Raw genomic sequence first — 20,514 nt, 5'->3', positions numbered from 1 at the left:
GCCTTTTGCAGGAAAGCAACATTGCTAACTCTGTTTCCAGTCGGCATCTCTTGTTTGTTTCTAAACTTCGTGGGGCTTTGCCAAGTAAGGCCTTTGGCAGGGTGTCAAAGAAGATAAAGGTTGGTGATTATCCCGAAGGACTTCTTCCGAAAGACTTGTTTTGCAACTAATTGGGATTCCGCTGGGAATGAACATAATTCTCAGCTGTTACAATAAAATAGGGGTTTTTTTGGGACTAACTGTGTATTGTAATGACTCAGTAAGCCTACGTCACAACAGTTTCATTTTCATGCTTTCAAACTGCTTGGTTGGCAGGAGCTGGGGAAAGGAACGGGAGTTCACCCCATCGTGTGGCGCTGGGTCTCAAACCCGGGCAGTCAAATTTCCAGCTCAGTGTCTTTTAACGCTGAGTCAACGCACCCCCTTTTCTCTTGGGAAACGGTGGCAACAGAACTGTTTGTATAGCCTTAACTTAGTTAATCCCCTCCCCAGTAAGGATCACCCTCTGTGCTCACCTGGATGCTGGCCTCTTCCTCCTCACGCGGAGACTGGGCTGGCATCACCTCGGCATCTGAATTGTCCGAAGAAGCGTTCCTTTTCCGTTTCTTCCCAACAACTGGTGTGATCGTGCTGGGAAAAAGGAGAGTGGCACAAATGGAAATGACCCGGATCTCCTTGCTTTGAAAAGGAAGAACTCCATCCCCCAAACTGTTCCACTGCTTGTTACCTGGGTTTCCCACGGCCTTTGCTCTTGCCGGATCCCGCCTGGCCCCTGCCCTTGCGTGGTCGGTCCTCTTTGGGGATGCGCTCGCCCCCGCCCTTCCGGCGCCGCTTGCGTTCTCCCGTCTCTTCTGGCCGAACGCTGGGCAGCTCGTCCTCGTTCAGCACCCGCGGGATGTTCTGCTCGCCCCGGGCTCGGGCCCGAGCGATGGCCTCTGCTACGATCCGGTTGGCCTTCTCCTGCTTCTTCTGGTGCTCCAGCTTACGGGATTCATCCGAGCTGCTCCGTGTGCCGCTGGAGGACGGGAGGGCCGCCACCTCGCTGCTGCTCAGCACCTTCACTACTGAGAGTCCTGAGGAGCTGCCTTGGGACGAGCTGGCCTGCAGAGGGATACAGAGTTAAAAGCCGTCCTCAATGAAATATCCTGGTCCTCTCCAAATATGAGACTGGTATTCGGAAAATGGATAAGAACAGAAGCCATCACCTGAAGGTGGGAAGACGGGGAGGAATGAGGCCCCCGAAACTGAAGACCTAAAGGCTCTTACTAAAGACTGGTACCTTGCTCAATAGTAGTAACTGTGAGAGAGGGATCTTGGGAGTCCTAGTGGACAACCATTTAAATATGAGCCAGCAGTGTGCAGCAGCTGCCAAAAAAGCCAACACAGTTCTAGGCTGCATAAACAGGGGGATAGAATCAAGATTACGTGAAGTGTTAATACCACTTTATAAGGCCTTGGTAAGGCCAGAGTTCGAATACCGCATCCAGTTTTGATCACCACGATGTAAAAAAGATATGGAGACTCTAGAAAGAGTGCACAGAAGAGCAACAAAAATGATTGGGGACTGGAGGCTAAAACATATAAAGAACGGTTGCTGGAATTGGGTATGTCTAATTTGATGAAAGGAACACGATAGCAGTGTTCCAATATCTCAGGGGCTGCGATAAGAAGAGGGAGTCAAACTATTCTCCAAAGCACCTGAGGGCAGGACAAGAAGCAACGGATGGAATCAACCTAGAACTAAGGAAAAATTTCCTGAAAGTTTGAACAATTAATCAGTGGAACAACTTCCCTCCGGAAGTTATAAATGCTCCAACTCTGGAAGTTTTTAAGAAGAGATTGGATAACCATATGTCACGAAAGCCAGCTGGGCGACTCTGGCCAATCACCAGGAGACGGTGAATTCTAGTCCTTCCTTTGGTAGGAATGCTGGCTGGATGATTTTGGGCCAATCATTGTCTCTCAGCCTGACCAACCTCACAGGGTTGTTTGTGGGGAAAATAGGAGGAGAAGGAAAGTGGATTGGAATTGTTTGCTGCCTTCAGATATTTGTAAAAATAAGAAAAGCAGGATACAAACACTTTCTGTTACACTAGGCAAGAGCAACAAAGAGGAAGGCACTTTTTTTTTTTGCCAGTTTGGGAAGTAGGACGTGGACCAGGTACCTCAATATAGCATAATTATGATTTCCAAAAAAGAAGATACAAATTCGGTACTCGCACACATACACTCAACTTGCTTTCATTTTCACAATGTTTAGGACTTAAGACCAACCAACCAAACCAAACTTGTTTCTCCAACAACGCTTTCCGTATCATGTTGTAGGACAAGAGCTGGGGAAGGTGGAGTTAAGTGCATCATAAGTGTTAGGATATGGTTTGAGCCTAACAAGTTGTCCAGGCAATATATGTGTTCTGTGACTTTAATATGAATATGTATTGTGTGACTTTAAAGTTTTACTGCTGAGTCATTGTAATGCTGAGTCATGCTGTAATTAGATAATCACTGGTTGTAAACGTATTTAAGAAAGGTACTGTAAAGTATTCAGTTGATGATATGCTCCCATAGTGTGAGGAGTTGCTATCATTGTGCTATCATCGTTGGATGGATCTGCTACCATCGTGGTTTGTGAACCAGAGTGAGTTTGTTATTCTAACCAACTACTGTTTGTGTGGTAAGATGATTTTGTATCACTGGACTGATTTAACTGGCAAAGACTTGAATTGATTTAAAAGACTCCGAGATTGTTTTTTCACTATAAAGTAAACGTTTGATAAACCGGTTTGCACATCTCTTATTCATGGCTCTCAGCAACGTTTCTCTGTGCTCTACACTCTGCTGGTTGGTAACACAACAACAATATCCTTAACAATAAGCTCGGAATCGTTACGTTGCCACAAATGGTTCAAGTCTAACTCTCCTTGAATTCTGTTGACCTTATCTGGTGTCAATTTAATACTGGATTTTAGTTGACTAGACCAGTGTTTCTTCACCTTGGTGTCTTAAAATATCTGAACTTCGACTCCCAGCATTCTCCAGCCAGCATGGAGAATGCTGGGAGTTGAAGTCCAGCTATCTTAAAGTAATGAAGGTGGAAAAACACCGGTAGACTTTTGTGTCTAGGCTTTTGATCGATAATTCTTTTGAATTCCAACTGAATGTGTATCGTCCTGATCCTTTCAACCTCACGCATGTTATTTATTCAGCTTTAGCTGGTTTGGAAGGGGTGACAAAGAATCTCACTGTCTCCACCATTTATTCATCCATCCCTCTTCGGAAGGGCAGTTTTTTCCAACTTCAGCTGGGCTACGTGGATTGGAAACCTGCTTGACGTTATTAAAGTACACCAAGGTATCTGGGGAGAAGAATCATTGGCCCCATTTTTCTCGCGGTATCGGTATCGGCAAAACGCTGGAGAACGGAGCTTATGCTTGACTGCATTCCCACTCACACTAGTAATAGTAGTGAAATCCAAATTTTTTTACCACCGGTTCTGTGGGCATGGCTTGGTGGGCGTCATGTGGCTTGGTGGGCACGGCAGGGGAAGGATACTGCAAAGTCTCCATTCCCACCCCACTCCAGGGGAAGGATACCGCAAAATCAACATAATAGTTTTAAATTGGGGTATTTAAATTTTTTGGGGTTTTAAATCTGAGCCAATTTATTTAATTATTTTAAATTTTAATTGCTGTTTTGTCTGTGTTTTTAAATAGGCTGTACACCGCCCTGAGTCCTTCGGGAGAAGGGCGGTACAGAAATAAAATTATTATTATTATTATTATTATTATTATTATTATTATTATTATTATTATTATTATTATTAAAATCTCCATCCCTACCCCACTCCAGGGGAAGGATACGGCAAAATCCCCATTCCCTCCCCACTCCTAGGGGAAGGATATTGCAAAATCTCCATTCCCACCCCTCTCTGGGGCCAGCCAGAGGTGGTATTTGCTGGTTCTCCAAACTGCTCAAAATTTCCACTACCGGTTCTCCAGAGCCTGTCAGAACCTGCTGGATTTCATCCCTGGTAATAGTATTACTAAATTTGCAGATGATACAACAGTGGTGGGACTCATCTCCGGCGGGGGTGGAGGGATGAGTCTGCCTATCAAGATGAGGTGGACCGGTTGCTTTCGTGGTGTGGAGACAATAACTTGGTCCTTAACACCAATACGACCAAGGAGCTTATAGTGTAGAAGGAATAGATCAGACATCCAGCCCTTGCTTATCGATGGAGACCGAGTGGAGCAAGTGGCCAGTTTTAAGTATCCGGGTGTTATCATAAAAGAGGACCTGATCTGGGGAGCTCACATTGCAGCACTGGTCAAAAGTGTGGGGGCAATAAGCTGACTTTGTATAAATATACAAAAGTATGAAGGCTATTGTTTAATGCATTGTAAGCCGCCCTGAGTCTCCGGAGAAGGGCGGCAAATAAGTCAAATTTAAAAAAAAAAAAAAAAAGGGCCCAGCAGAGATTATACTACCGTGTTTCCTGAAAATAAGACCCTGTCTTATATTTTTTTGAACCCTGAAATAAGTGCTAAACCTTATTGCCATGCACTCAAAAGCCCAATTGGGCTTATTATCAGGGGATGTCTTATTTTGGGGGAAACTGGGTAGCTGAGACTTCTCAAGAAACAAAAACTGAATGAAAAACTGCCGGTGACCTTCTGTCTCTGCACCATAGAGAGTGTTTTAACTTACTGCACCTGTGTATGGTTTGCCAATTGCACAGTGGCAGATAGGACAGCGCTCCAGAGAGTCAACGTCATTGCCCAGAGGATCACTGGTTGCCCTCTCCCCTCTTTGGAAGAGCTTTATAGTTCCCGCTGCCTTAAGAAAGTTCAAAACGTTCTTCAAGATCCATCTCATCCTGGGCATCTTTTTTTTTTTTTTTTTTGAACTATTACCATTTGGCAGACGGTACAGGACAATAAAAGCCAGGACAAATAGGCTGAAAAACAGCTTCTATCCCAGAGCAGTAACTATGTTGAATTCTACTGTATAGTGCAATATTAATGCAATATCAGGGGTTTTCAATTTCAATGATATAGAATGTGAAGGATGTATGCTTGGGTTTTTATTTTTATAGTTATAATGTACACTGAAGATGGCCTTTAATTTCATTGTACGAGGTGCAGTGACAATAAACTACACTACACTACACTACACTACACTACACTACACTACACTATACTATACTGAGTGGCGTAGGAGGCTAATGCCTCCTACTAAGGCAGCATTTAACATCCAGCTGCCTGCAATTACTGCGAGTTCAATTCTCACCAGGCTCAAGGTCGACTCAGCCTTCCATCCTTTCTAAGGTGGGTAAAATGAGGACCCGGTTTGTGGGGGCAATAAGCTGAGTTTGTATAAACTATACTAAAGTATGAAGGCTATTGCTTAACGCATTGTAAGCCGCCCTGAGTCTCCGGAGAAGGGTGGCATATAAAAATAAATAAAAAAATAAAAAAATAAAATAAATAAAAAATAAACTATACTGTACTGTACTGTACTGTACTGTACTGTACTGTACTATACTATACTATACTATACTATACTATACTATACTATACTGAGTGGCGTAGGAGGCTAATGCCTCCTACTAAGGCAGCCTTTAACATCCAGCTGCCTGGAATTACTGCGAGTTCAATTCTCCCCAGGCTCAAGGTCGACTCAGCCTTCCATCCTTTCTAAGGTGGGTAAAATGAGGACCCGGTTTGTGGGGGCAATAAGCTGACTTTGTATAAAATATACAAAAGTATCAAGGCTATTGCTTAACGCATTGTAAGCCGCCCTGAGTCTCCGGAGAAGGGCGGCATATAAAAATAAATAAAAAAATAAAAAAATAAAAAATAAATAAACTATACTGTACTGTACTGTACTGTACTGTACTGTACAGTACTATGCTATGCTATGCTATGCTATGCTATACTATAGTACAGTACTATACTATACTATACTATACTATACTATACTGGGTGGCGTAGGAGGCTAATGCCTCCTACTAAGGCAGCATTTAACATCCAGCTGCCTGCAATTACTGCGAGTTCAATTCTCACCAGGCTCAAGGTCGACTCAGCCTTCCATCCTTTCTAAGGTGGGTAAAATGAGGACCCGGTTTGTGGGGGCAATAAGCTGACTTTGTATAAAATATACAAAAGTATGAAGGCTATTGCTTAACGCATTGTAAGCCGCCCTGAGTCTCCGGAGAAGGGCGGCATATAAAAATAAATAAATAAATAAATAAATAAATAAATAAATAAATAAATAAATAAGTAAGTAAGTAAGTAAGTAAGTAAGTAAGTAAGTAAGTAAGTAAATAAATAAAATTAAAAAATAACTATACTATACTATACTATACTGTACTGTACTGTACTGTACTATACTAACTTAACTTAACTTAACTTAACTTAACTTAACTTAACTTAACTTAACTTAAGCCTTCTTCCCAACTTCTGGGAGGGATCGTTTCCCTTACCTGTGGCTGCAGGACGACTTTGACGGGGACCGTCACCCTTTGACCTGAGCCCCCAACCACTTGGGCTTGTTGGACGGCGGGTACGCTTAACGGGGTCTGCTGGCCGGAGGCGCCGGCCGTGGTCGGCTGCAAGAGCTGGATCTTCTGCGTCCCCGGCTGGCCGCTGGATTGCTGTTGCTGTCCCGGCTGCTGAACCTGGAGCTGGATGGTCACCACCTTGGCAGGTTGCCCTGGCACTCCTTTGGCCTGGCTTAGGGCAGCCAGCTGATTCCCTTGAAGGACAATCTTGCCAGGCAAACTGCCCAAAACAACTTGCCGCTGTCCCGGAGCATTTCCAGCAGTCGGGGGTTGCTGGAGAACCAAGGTGATGCGTTTGGACTCCCCCTGAGAGGAAGAAAACAGGAGAAGTGGTCAGTTCTCGCAGTGCCTGGGCAGCAGCAAAGATATAACCACAATATTTTTTTCCTGCACATAGAAGACCCCCCCCCCCCAAAAAAACAATCAAAAGATATAAATAAGAGCCAAGATACTTCTCCATACATTTGGGCTAGGAGGGTTAAGCAATCTTTGCTGTCTGATTAGTTTTATCTTTGTGTCTTCTGCTATAAATTAGGAATGGCTTAAAAAAAAAAATCCTAAATACCGTATTTTTCGGAGTATAAGATACACTCCCCCCCTCCAAAAGAGGCTGAAAATTTGGGTGCTTTTTTTCAGCCCTAATGAGTCCCTAGCGAGTGAAGCGATCTTCCGCGCTTCGCCTGCTTTTCTCATTGCTGCTCCCTCCGACAATCAGCTGTGCTTTAGAAAGCTGTTTTTCAGCCCTAACGAGTCCCTAGCGAGTGAAGCAATCGTCTGTGCTTCGCCTGCTTTTCTCATTGCTGCTCCCTCTGACAATCAGCTGTGGTTTAGAAAGCTGTTTTTCAGCCCTAACGAGGCGCTAGCGTGTGAAGTGATCTTCCGCGCTTCGCCTGCTTTTCTCATTGCTGCTCTCTCCGAAAATCAGCTGTGCTTTAGAAAGCTGTTTTTCAGCCCTAACGAGTCCCTAGCAAGTGAAGCGATCTTCCGCACTTTGCCTGCTTTTCTCATTGCTGCTCTCTCCGAAAATCAGCTGTGCTTTAGAAAGCTGTTTTTCAGCCCTAACGAGTCCCTAGCAAGTGAAGCGATCTTTTGCACTTTGCCTGCTTCTCATTGCTGCTCCCTCCGACGATCAGCTGTGCTTTAGAAGCTGTTTTTCAGCCCTAATGAGGTGCTAGCGAGTGAAGCGATCTTCCGCGCTTCGCCTGCTTTTCTCATTGCTCTCCCTCCGACGATCAGCTGGTTTTTATCCCCTACCATGCGCCTGTTAGGGTAGCGAGCGTGCGAGCACTCAAAACCAGCAAACTAATGTGCTGAAGCTGACCAGACTAAGGACGCTAGCCAGGTGAATACCTGATAGACAGAATTTTTTAAACATATATTTTCCTCCCCAAAAACTAAGGTGCGTCTTATACTCCGGTACGTCTTATACTCCGAAAAATATGGTATTTATTATGAGGGTTGCTGGTTTAATTTTATTGTTTGGTTTTAAGCCCTGAATGCCACCCTGAGTCACTTCTATCAGAGGGGTGGCCAAATAAATAAATAACTTCATAAACAAACATACACGCTCACACTGTAAACATTGCTCTCAAGCTAGAACTGGAAAATACTTTTGACGGCTGCTAATTCCATACATAGGAAAGTGGGAGACTCTACTGTATATACAGGTGCACATAAACACACTGATAACATGCACCCTTTAAGAGAAAAAGAAAAAAAGCTACCACCAGCTTAGCTGCATAAGCCACGGGAGAAGACGAAGAACAGATTTCTTATCATCTTTGCTTCAACGAAAAAGCAAATTAGCAAACGCTTGGACTGAGCAGCCCAGCTGGGTAAGCCCTGCAGCTGTAAACTCCAGCTCCTTAGCCTCCCATCCCAAGGCTACATACAGGGGTGGGCTCCTGGGGGTTCGCAGAGGTTTTGTGCATTTCAGAGAACCCCCAAATCCCACTCCTGGCTGGCCCTGCCCACCCCACCCCTCCCAGGAGTCCCCATGTGGCCTGTTTTGGATGCAGGTATGTGCAGGGAAAGTGTGGAGCCTCCGGGAGGGTGAAAAACGGGCCTACTGGAAGTTCAGGAAGGCTGGTTTCTGGCCTCCAGAGGGCCTCCGGAACCTGGGAAGGCTATTTTTGCCCTCCTGGAGGGTCAAGAAAAGCCTCCGGAGCCCGGGGAGAGGGAAGGCTATTTTTGCCCTCCCGGAAGCTCAAGAAAAGCCTCCAGAGCCCGGGGAAGGGAAAGGCTATTTCTGCCCTCCCGGAGGCTCAAGAAAAGCTTCCGGAGCCCGGGGAGGGCACAAACATCCCCACCAAAGGTGCACGAGGCCGTGTAGGCCACGCCCACCATGGTCACGCCCACCCAGCAACCAGGCCGAGAACCCCTTGCTAAAATTTTTGAAGCTCATCCCTGGCTACATACACAAACTTTTCGGCCTTGTCTCTTCCCACCATGGCTCGCTCGGAACTCTACGGGAAAGCTGTGGTAAAAAGGCTAAGAATCTGAAAGTTTCCAACGGTAAATATGTCACTGTGCTTGGGACATCTGGCATGTCAGAAAGCATTGGGCTCGATCTTCCCCTGATCGTTTAAAATTCTAAATGCAATGCATTTATTTATTTATTTTAAAAAAAGAAAAACACTGTTGGACAGCATTCAAGCAAGTCAGGCATTGCCTTAAAGCAGGGGTGTCAACCTCGATTTCATTGAGGGCCTCATCAGGGTTGTGTTTGACCTCGGAGGGCCGGGGCTGGATGTGTGGGCATCACATGGGACTCATGTCGGGGGGGGGGAGGGGCACCTGTGGTCACCAAGTGCTAATGCACGACTTCCCTGAGACTCTCCCTCACTCTCATTATAATCTCCTTCCTTCCTTCCTTCCTTCCTTCTTTCCTTTCCATCCTTCTTTTTCCTTCCCTCTTCATTCTTTCTTCTTCCTTCCCCCCTTTCCTTATTTCCCCTTCCTTACTCTTTTCCCATCTTTCCTTCTTTTTCTTTCCTCTTTCCCTTTCTCCGTTTTCACTGGCAAACGGCTGCAGGAGTCCGTCGCGGAGGAAAATGGAGCATGGGGGGGCATGTGTGGCCCCCGAGTTCCGTTTTCGTTTGCAAAGCACCGCAGGGCAGTCCTTTGCTGTTTCCAGGTCGGCCCCGTGGGCCGGATCTAAGTACCCCGTGGACCGCATTTGGCCCGTGGGCCTTAAGTTTGACACCCCTGCCTTAAAACCTTAAAGTTTCTCAATCTTAGAAACTTTAAGGTGTGTGGACTTCAACTCCCAGAATTCCCCCATGTTGACAAACACTGCCTTAGAACTGTGGCCTGAACTTTATTTACTTTTAACATTGTTTTTTTATTGAAGAATTTTTTAAAAAGACAAAAAAAAAAAGGCAAGACAAACATTAGAAAAGAAACAAAGAAAATGAGAGAAAATAGTGAATAAGAAGGAAAAATAGAAAAAGCTGTCATAGGAAGCAGTTTTTGGTCTTTTTGACAAGAGTTATAAGTTTTGCATTTGTTTATTTTATTTATTTATTTTTAAATTTGTATACCGCCCTTCTCCCTGAGGACTCAGGGCGGTGAACAGCCAAGTAAAAGCATAAACTACAAACATTAAAATGCAATTCAAAAGATATATATAAATTTGGCCCCATGATTAAAAACAATAACAAACAATTAAAAACATTTTAAAAAGTGTTAGGCCAGCCCGGCTTGCTGGAAAAAGAAGGTTTTAAGGGCACGGTGGAAGGCACCGAGGTCTTGGATTCTCCTTATATTTATATTTTTATATAAATATATATTTTATGTTTTATTATAAATTATATATATTATATATATTAAATTTTATATTATATAAATATAATATTATATATTATTTATATTTTACCTTCTCTAAGATTACAGGATTTTTCACTTCCATAAGCTACCCTTTCTAATCAACATATCCATAAATCACAAGTTCATTTTTTTTCTTTTTTTTTTCAGCAAAAGATCTATAAGGAGTTTCCAGTCACTAATAAATGTGTATTGATCTTTCTCTTGGCAAACAAATAATTTTTTTTCCATTTTTGCTAGTTTTGGTCATCTTCACCAACCATTCCTATGTTGTGGGTATTTCAGAATTTTTCCATTTCTATGCAAATATGCTTGCAGCAATGATCATATGTAAAAATCTTCCATGTCTTGTTTCTAGTTTTTTTTTTTTGTCCATTAATCCCAACAAGAAAAATTCTGGTTTCACTTGAATATTGATGTTTAATTATTATTTTTTTTGTATCAGTATATATACAGTATTTTAACCCATTTATTTATTTATTTATTGGCTTTTTCACAAGTCCCCCAAGCATCATAAAATGACTTTTTGTGTTGCTCCCATTTCTAACATAAATTTGAAGTACCCTTATACATTCCTGGCCAATTGTTCTGGAGTCTCATACCAGTATATAATTTGGTATGTGTTCATTCTGTTTTAAGTTATAACGATGTGAATTTCAATGCTTTCAGCCACATGGTGTACCCACTGTTTCAACAATATGTGCAGTCCAAAATTCTTTGCCCATTTTATCAGACACTCTTTTGCCTTGTTCGTCCTCCATTTAAAATTTCAGCGAGAGTTTATACATTGTGGCCATTGCATGTTTATGATTTATACCAGTGGTGAAATCTAAAATTTGTTACTACCGGTTCTGTGGGCGTGACTTGGTGGGGGGGGGGTTGTAATGTGACTGGGTGGGCGTGGCCATTTTTTTTTTTTTTTACTTTTAAAACCATTTTTTCTACAACCTCTTCGGCGAAGAGGTTGTAAAAAAATGCTTTCTAAGGGCTCTGACGATCCCAGCTGAGGTGCCTGATCGGCAGAGGCTTTTTTTTTCTTTTAAAAGCCTCTGACGATCAGGCAACTCAGCTGGGATCGTCAGAGGCATTTAAAAGAAAAAAAAAGCCTCTGCTGATTAGGCAACTCAGCATGGATCGTCATCTTATATTCTCCATGTTCTTAACAACTCTAAATACGTTAACCACGTTAATTCTTTCCTATAAAATGACTCTTGTGCCGAGATCCATAAAGTCACATTCTAGGTTTACATCTATCCCATACAGTATTTCTGACAATTTTTTAAATCTATATCAACCTTAACTTTATTGTATCATAAAAAATCATGCCCATTTCAAGCCTCAGGCTGTGCTCTTTTAATTCTACAATTGTTTTATTTCTCAATAGCACTCACTGGAATTGCTTCTTTTAGATCAGGGGTGTCAAATTCGCGGCCTGCGGGCCAGATGCGTCACACGCTGACCACGTCCCACGCCCGGTTTAGCGAAGGAGAAAAAAGTTGCGATCCGTCATGTGACGACGACGTGACAACGTGAGTTTGGCATCCCTGTTTTAGATGAATGAAAACCCCAGATACAACCTGCTACGAAGATTCTTATTAGGCTAAGACTCTTTCTTTTCTTTCCCTCCCTCCTTCCTTCCCTTTCCTTTCTTTCTTCCTCTCTCTCTTTCCTTCCTTCCTCCTTACTTTTTTCTTCCTCTTTCTTTCCTTTCCTTTCCTTTCTTTCATCCTCTCCCTTTCCTTCCTTCCTCCTTCCTTTTTCCTTTCTTTCTCTTTCTCTTTCCTTCCCTCTTTCCTTCCTTCCTTCCAAGTTGAAACAGCAATGTGAAAAATGTGACACAATCTTTTTTCACACTTGTGACCGTTGTGGCGTCCCATAGCCACATCATCAAAATCCATCTGATTCCCGTTTACAGGAACCGTTGCAGGATCCGGGGATAATGTGATCACCTTCTAACAAGAAAAAGTCAAGGGGAAAACCAGGTTCATTTAACCACCGCATTACTGACTTAACAACCGCAGCGATTCACTGAACAACGGTGGCAAGAAATGTCGTAAAAGGGGACAAAACTGCTTTGCTTAGCCTGGGCATTTTGTGGTCATAAATTGGGGACTATCCTGTATGTGGACTTTGGGTGAATAGCGTGAAAAAACGCTTTTAAAAGGTAAAAAAAAAGGCTGACAAACACAGCTGTGGCATGCAATCATCAGAGCCTTTATTTTTACCTTTTAAAAGCAGGAAGTAACGACACTCAGGCGGGTGGGCGGAGCCTCGCGCCGCCATCGCTACCGGTTCTCCGAACCATTTTTTTTTAAAAATTGAATTTATATATCGCCCTACTCCCGAAGGACTCAGGGCGGTGAACAGCCATAGAATAAAACATATAAATACAAAATTTTAAATAAAATAAAAGGAATTAAATCATTTGGCTGAACAAATTTAAAACCCCAATAATTTAAAAACAAATTTAAAATTTCCATTTAAAAAGGGGGAAAGACTTAGGTCAGGCCAGCTTGATGAAATAGGAAAATCTTGAGCGCGCGACGGAAGATACGCAGATCCGGGATCCTCTGTATCTCCGGGGGGAGCTCGTTCCAGATGGTAGGTGCCCCCACAGAGAAGGCTCTCCCCCTGGGGGCCGCCAGTCGACATTGTTTGGCCGACGGCACCCAGAGGAGCCCCTCTCTATGGGAGGATACTGGTTGGTGGGAGGCTATTGGTGGTAGCAGGCGGTCCCGTAGATAACCAGGTCCTAAGCCATGGAGCGCTCTAAAGGTGATAACCAAAACCTTGAAGCGCACTCGGAAGACCACCGGGAGCCAGTGCAGCTCGCGCAGGAGAGGTGTTACATGGGAGCGTCACGTCGCTCCCGTCACCATCCGCACGTTGGAGCCTCCGAGTGCTCCTCAAGGGGAGCCTCATGTAGAGAGCATTACAATAGTCCAGACGGGAGGTGACGAGGGCATGAGAACCATCTGCCACAATCGCTACCGGATCGCCCAATCCTGTCCGAACCGGGAGCATTTCACCCCTGGGTACAACTGGCTTGAAGGAGGTCTTGCTTAACAACAGAAATGTCAGCCTCAACTGCAGTCGTACGTTGAGGAACAACTTTACCTGCTTTTGCAACCAACGCTGCCATCAGAATGCAGGAAAAATCAGTTAGGGAGGTGTTAGGAATCACTCACCCCCCGTCAACCCACCCCAAAAGAACATAAAACCCACTTGCTCCATTTCCCCCTAACCTGCTTTTTAAAATTTTCCCCGGAAACAACACCGCAAGCTTTTCGAATTGGAAGTCCTTGGAAATGACCCAGGTTCAATTCCCAAGTGTTAATAACCCCTGAGCCACATCCCACCTGGATCCAACCGACTTAGATGAGGGAATAGAAGGGGAACTTACCAAATTTGCAGGTGATACTAAACTGGCAAGAATAGCCAACACCCTAGATCAGGGGTCAGCAATCTGTGGCTCTGGAGCCGCATGTGGCTCTTTCACCCCTCTGCTGCGGCTCCTTGTCACTCAATATATGCGACACCCGCCGGCACCTGATTTATTGAGCTTTTCAACCCCCAGTAGGCCAATCATGGATAAATCCAAGAAAAGTTTCAGAAGACAACAGAATGTTTACTTCAACTACATATGCTAGTTTTGTGGGTGCTCAAGAAATAGTCAGGCACGGGAAGGGTTTTGTGGCTCCCGGTGTTTTCTTTTCTGTGGAAAACAGGTCCAAATGGATCTTTGAGTGTTTAAGGTTGCAGACCCCTGCCCTAGATGATAGGCTCAAGATCCAGATGGATCTTGACAGACTGGAACGCTAGGTCCTCTCTAACAAAATGCAATTCAATGTAGAGAAAAGTAAAAGACTTAACACTTAGGCAAGAAAAACCAAAAGTACACATATAGGCTGGGTGAAACCAGGCTTAATAGCAGTAACTGTGAGAGGGAATCTGGAGTCTTTGTGGACAATCAGCTAAATATGAGCCAGCAGTGTGTGGCAACAGCCAAAAAAGCCAATGCAGTCCTAAGTTGCATTAACAACTAAGTGGCTGTGGTTTCCGGCATCCCGATATAGCCAGCTGGTGCCAACGCTGGCTATTGGGGGCGAATCATTGGCCCCCATGGAGAGGGCTCACAACTTGGGCGTCTTCCTGGATACACGGCTGTCTTTGGAAGAGCATATGGCGGCCAGGGAGGCTTTCTATCAGGTCTCTACATGGGGCTCCACTTGAGGAGCACCCGGAGGCTCCAACTGGTGCAGAATGCGGCCGCGCGGGGGATTATGGGAGCAAGAGGGCGCTCCCATGTGATGCCTCTCCTGCGCGAGCTGCATTGGCTTCCAGTGGTCTTCCGGGTGCGCTTCAAGGTGTTGGTCACCACTTTTAAAGTGCTCCATGGCATCGGACCTGGATATTTGCGAGACCGCCTTCTGCCACCGATTGCCTCCCACCGACCAGTATGCTCCCACAGAGAGGGACTCCTCAGGGTGCCATCAGCCAGGCAATGTCAGCTGGCGACCCCCAGGGGGAGGGCCTTCTCTGTGGCAGCACCTGCCCTCTGGAACGATTTGCCCCCGGAGATACGAAGGATACCAGATCTCCGGGCCTTTCGCCGAGCCCTAAACACTTTTCTTTTCCATCAAGCAGGGCTGGCATGAACCCCCCCCCCTTTTTTTAGCTCTTTTTTAGCTCTTTTTAAGTGTAAATTGGGATTTAATTGGATTGTTTTAAATTGTGGTCCAAAGCTGTATAATTCTTTTAATTGATTTTAAATTTTGTATTGGTATGTTTTTTTATCCTTGGCTGTCCACCGCCCTGAGTCCAATAGGAGAAGGGTGGTATATAAATTTATTTATTTATTTATTTATTTATTTATTTATTTATTTATTTATTTATTTATTTATTATTATTTATTATTTATTATTTATTATTTATTATTTATTATTTATTTATTTATTTTATTTATTTATTAAATTTCTATACCGCCCTTCTCCAAATAGGACTCAGGGCGGTGCACAGCCAAGGTAAAAACAGAGCATACAAAATTTAAAAACAGTATTAAAATAATTAAATATTTTGGCCGTAAATTAAAACAACCCAATTTAAAATCAATTTAAAATTTAACTCAAGCCAGCCCAGCTAGTTGAAATAAATAGGTTTTCAGGGCCCGACGAAAAATCCGGAGGTCTGTTATTGTACGTAACTCTGGGGGAAGGTTGTTCCAGAGGGTGGGCGCCGTCACAGAGAAGGCTCTCCCCCTGGGGGTCGCCAGCTGACATTGTCTGGCGGACGGCACCCTGAGGAGGCCCTCTCTGTGCGAGCGTACTGGCCGGTGGGAGGCTATTGGTGGCAGAAGGCGGAATGAATGAATGAATGAATGAATGAATGAATGAATGAATGAATGAATGAATGAATGAATGAATGAATAAATAAATAAATAAATAAATAAATAAATAAATAAATAAATAAATAAATAAATAACAGAGGGATACAATCAAGATCAAGGGAGGAACTAATACCATTCTATAAAGCCTTAGTAAGACCACACCTAGAATGCTGCATCCATTTTTGGTCACCACACTATAAAAAAGATGTTGAGACTCTAGAAAAAGTGCAGAGAAGAGCAACTAAGATAATTAGGGGACTGGAGACCAAAACATATGAAGAACGGTTACAGGAACTGGGCATGACTAGTCTAGTGAAGAGAAGGACCAGGGAAGACATGATAGCAGTGTTCCAATATTTTACGGGCTGCCACAGAGAGGAGGGGGTCAAGGCACCTGAAGGCCAGACAAGGAATAATGGATGGAAACCGGTCAAGGAGAGATTCAACCTGGAAATAAGGGAGAAATTTTCTGACAGTGAGAACAATCAACCCATGGAACACAAGTTCAGAAGTTATGGGAGCTTCATCACTGGAGGCTTTCAAGAAGAGACTGGACTGTCGTTTGTCAGAAATGATGTAGGGTCTCCTTCTTGGGCGAGAGAGGTGGGGTTGGACTAGATGACCTTCAAGGCCCCTTCCAACTCGGTTAAACTGTAAAATACCTGTAAAAGAAGTTGTTAAGTCGCTGCATCCTCACCTGGAAGAACTGTGTGCTCACCTGAGCTGGAGTCGACGTTAGAGTCACGGCAGGTTTGAGCGGAGTAGCTCCCGTGTTCCCTCCCGCTTGGCTCTTTACGGGCTGCAGGACTAGCTGCTTGACGGGACGTCCGGGTTGCACCAACCGGTGGAGTGTCGCGGGCGCCCCGGCTCCAGGAGACACTTTGGTGGCCAGCACTGCATTGCCTGAGACGATGGAGACCCCGGGACGCAAAGGGGTTCCCGTCAGGACCTTGGCGAAGGTCACTTTGCCCCCGTTGGCTGCCCCAATGGGCTGAGCTTGGATCTGGGCCACATGAGCGCCGGTCATGGAGCTTCCGGCTGGGGCTTTCAGGATGACGATCTTGGGGGCCGGCGGGGGCACGGTGGTTTGCTGCCCGCTGGCAGAAGAAGAGGGCACGACCGTTGAGGCGGTCGTGGCCGACGAGACGCCCATGAACGGGTTGCCTTGGCTGAGAACCTCTTGATCCTGAGGGACCTGTAGGAGACCCGGTTGATCTGGCTGGGTCGGCTCGGTCACGGACTCCGGTCGCGTATCGGGAAGGGGCAGGGTCTCTGGTTGGGAGGGCTCCGGCTGGGGGGTTACCTGCTGGTCTTTGGAGCCCCCCGCTAAGGAGTCTAAGGTGGCCCCTGAAAGTCCCAAGGCCTCTTCAATGGGGTCTGGAGCGCCCTGGTTAAAGCTCTCATCGGTCAAGTCCAAGCCAAAGAGGTTAGGATCGTCAAAGAGGTCCATGATGGGGTCAGCCATGGCCGAAGGAAAAGAGTCTGAGGAAGGAGGTGACGGAGAAGTCCCTTTCCCAACTGCGCTTCCTTGATCCAAGAGTTGTCAATCAAGCAGGCTCCGCCTCATGAAGGAAGGCGCACGTTGTCCGGGACAGCCTGGAAAAGAAGAAATAATTGGTTAAGAACATCATCTCATTAAGCCCAGGTTCTCATTTTATTCCAGCTTTGTTTGACACAGAGATGGTTATGGATGCTAGGAAGCAGGAGATGGAGGCTTAGGCCCTTTCTACCAGGGGTGAAATGCTACTGGTTCACTCCGGTTCAAGCGAACCGGAGTGATTAAAAAAAACCTACCAGTTCGGTCAAACTGGTAGTTAAAAAAAGATCAGCTGTGCGGCGCGGTTTAGCTTTGCTAGAAAGCAGGAAATCCTGCTTCCTAGCGAAGCTAAATCACGCCGCACAGCTGATTCCCCCCCCCTCGCTGTTCTACTTACCTTCCCAAGCCTCCTTTTGGTACGTGGCGCGCATGCGCAACAAGCAAACCGGTAGCAAACCGGCTCAGATTTCACCACTGCTTTCTACTCATTCCTCCCGCTAGTAGAGTTTGAAAAATAACCTGTTCCTCAACATTGTGACTGGTAGCCTTGGAGAGGCCCTGCTGTCCAGAAACATCCCATCTAAGAAATCGTTCATCCCCACATTTGACCGTCACGAATTACAGCTTGATCATTTGCTGTGTGGAGAAGTAGTACAGGCAGGGTTAGGGTCAACTCTAACCCTCCTTTAGTGACCGTTGGAGGTTACAACGGGGCTGAAAAAAAGCGACTGACGACCGTTTTTCCACACTTACGACCGTTACAGCATCCCCATGGTCATGTGATCAAATTTCAGAGGCCTGGCAAACCGACTCGTATTTATGACGGTCGCAATGTCCTGGGGGGTATGTGTGTCAGGTGATGGATGACCTTTTGCGACCTTCTGACAAGCGAAATCCATGGGAAATCCGGATTCGCTTAACAACTGTGTTCCTAATTTAGCAACGGCAGTGATTCGTTTTAACAACGGAGGCCAGAAAGTCCGTAAAACGGAGCAAAATTTACTTCAGCAAACCGAAATTTGGGGCTCAACTGGGATTGCAAGTCGAGGACTACCTGTATATATGAGCCGCGGTGGCCCAGTGGTTACAATGCAGTATTGCAGGCTAACTCTGCCAACTGCCAGGAGTTCGATCCTGACCGGCTCAAGGTTGACTTAGCCTTCTATCCCTTCCGAGGCGGGTAAAATGAGGACCCAGATTGTTGGGGGCAATAGGCTGACTCTGTAAACCGCTTAGAGAGGGCGGTAAAGCGCTGTGAAGCGGTATACCGTTAGTCCTTGACTGACAAAAGTTCGTTCAGTGACCGTTCAAAGTTACAACGGCCCTGAAAAAAACTTAACTCATGACCATTTTTCACCCTTACGACCATTGCGGCATGACCATTTACATTCGGATGCTTGACAACTGACTCACATTTGTGTCCCCGAGTCATGTGATCCCCTTTTGCGACCTTGTAAACAAGCAAAGTTAATGGGGAAAACCAGTTTCACTTAACCGCTTATTACTAATTTAAGAAGCGCGGTGATTCACATAACATAGGTGGCAAGAGACATTGTTGAAAAGTCACTTAACAAATATTTCACTTAGCAACTTAAATATCAGTTAAATTCTGGGCTCAATTGTGGGTCAGAAGTTGAGGACTAACTCTGTAAGTGCTATTGCTATACATCAAAAAGAAGGCTGTGAAAATGTTTACAGACCCTTCGCATCCGGGACAAAAACTGTTTCAACTCCTACCCTCAAAACGACACTATAGAGCACTGCACACCAGAACTAGACACGAGGACAGTTTTTTCCCGAACGCCATCACTCTGCTAAACAAATAATTCCCTCAACACTGTGAAACTATTCACTAAGTCTGCATGACTATTGCTATTAATCTTCTCATCGTTTTTATCACCCATCTCCTCCCACTTATGATTGCATGATTGTAACTTGTTGCTGTATCCTTACGGTTTATATTGTTTCCTAGTATGATTGGATTGCTTATTTGGACCCTATGACTATCATTAAGTGTTGTACCTTATGATTCTTAACGAATGTATCTTTCCTTTTTATGTACACTGAGAGCATATGCACCAAAGACAAATTCCTTGTGTGTCCAATCACACTTGGCCAAAAAAAAATTCTCTTTTCTTTTTCTTTTTTCTTCCTTCCTTCCTTCTTTTCTTTCTTTCTTTTTCTCTTTCCTTTCTTATCTATCATGTATCTCATCTATCAATCTATCATGTCTCTATCGTGTGTGTATCTATCTATCTATCTATCTATCTATCTATCTATCTATCTATCTGTCTATCATGTATCTATCTATCATCTATCATGTATCTATCTATCATGTATCTATCATTTATCTTGTATCTATGTATTCATGATGTAATCTATTTTATCTATCTATCTATCTTCTATCATGTATGTATCTATCTATAATGTATCTATTATGTTTCTATCATGTATCTATCTATAATGTATCTATCATCTATCCATCTAGTATCCATCATGTAATCTATCTATCATGTATCTATCATGTATGTATGTATCTATCTATCTATCTATCTATCTATCATGTATCTATCATGTATGTATGTATGTATCTATCTATCTATCTATCTATCTTTAATCTGTTCTAAACCTCATTCCCATCAGCTTCACCGGATGAACCCTATTGCTAGCGTTTTTCTGTGTCGCACATGACTCTATGCATCTCGATCCTGTTGCCACTATGGGTCATTTGCAACAAAGAAAAAAAAAACTCTAATTCCATCCACTATTAAACAGGGAGCGGTGCTTTTTCTACGAACAGCCGTGCGGGAGAAGTATACCCCTGACCACAATTTCCAGAACACATTTCTACTTCCATGTGCTGATTCAGCTTTCGATGTGCAGGACATCTATCTTCTGCTAAAACTCTCCAATCTTTTGTAACCCTTAACTGGGCAAAACGCTGCATTGTAAGGCCAATCATTTTTTTCAACCTCAAACAGAACGCGCCCCAAAATTGAGGTCCCGTTGGCAACTTTTATAAAACAACTGATGACATGATAATGTCATATTTCCTCTTCAAGCAAGCGGTGGCTCAGTGACTAAGACGCTGAGCTTATCGATCAAAAGGTCGGCAGTTCAGTGGTAGTGCTGCGTAACGGGGTGAGCTCCCGTTACTTGTCCCAGCTTCTGCCAACCTAGCAGTTCGAAAGCACCTAAAAAATG

General features: G+C 44.4%; 1 protein-coding gene across 1 annotated transcript in view; it reads right to left on the bottom strand.

Moving 5' to 3' along the window:
- The window catches only part of CHD8 (chromodomain helicase DNA binding protein 8), a 141,131-nt gene that overhangs the window by 85,364 nt on the left and 35,253 nt on the right, over window positions 1–20,514 (bottom strand). The window contains exons 4-7 of the mRNA XM_070954471.1: window positions 16,471–17,369; window positions 6,485–6,868; window positions 728–1,101; window positions 516–630 (exon numbers count right to left, since the gene is read on the bottom strand). Of these exons, the coding sequence (XP_070810572.1) occupies window positions 516–630; window positions 728–1,101; window positions 6,485–6,868; window positions 16,471–17,238 (1,641 nt within the window). The 5' untranslated portion in view covers window positions 17,239–17,369. The remainder of the gene's footprint in view (window positions 1–515; window positions 631–727; window positions 1,102–6,484; window positions 6,869–16,470; window positions 17,370–20,514) is intronic.

The sequence above is a fragment of the Pituophis catenifer genome, unplaced genomic scaffold (genome assembly GCF_029215685.1).
Source record: "Pituophis catenifer annectens isolate HBS135680 unplaced genomic scaffold, rPitCat1.0.hap2 SCAF_15, whole genome shotgun sequence".
Taxonomy (NCBI): Eukaryota; Metazoa; Chordata; class Lepidosauria; order Squamata; family Colubridae; genus Pituophis; species Pituophis catenifer.
The sequence above is the reverse complement of the archived record's forward strand: the minus strand, read 5'-3'. Positions and strand labels throughout refer to the sequence as shown.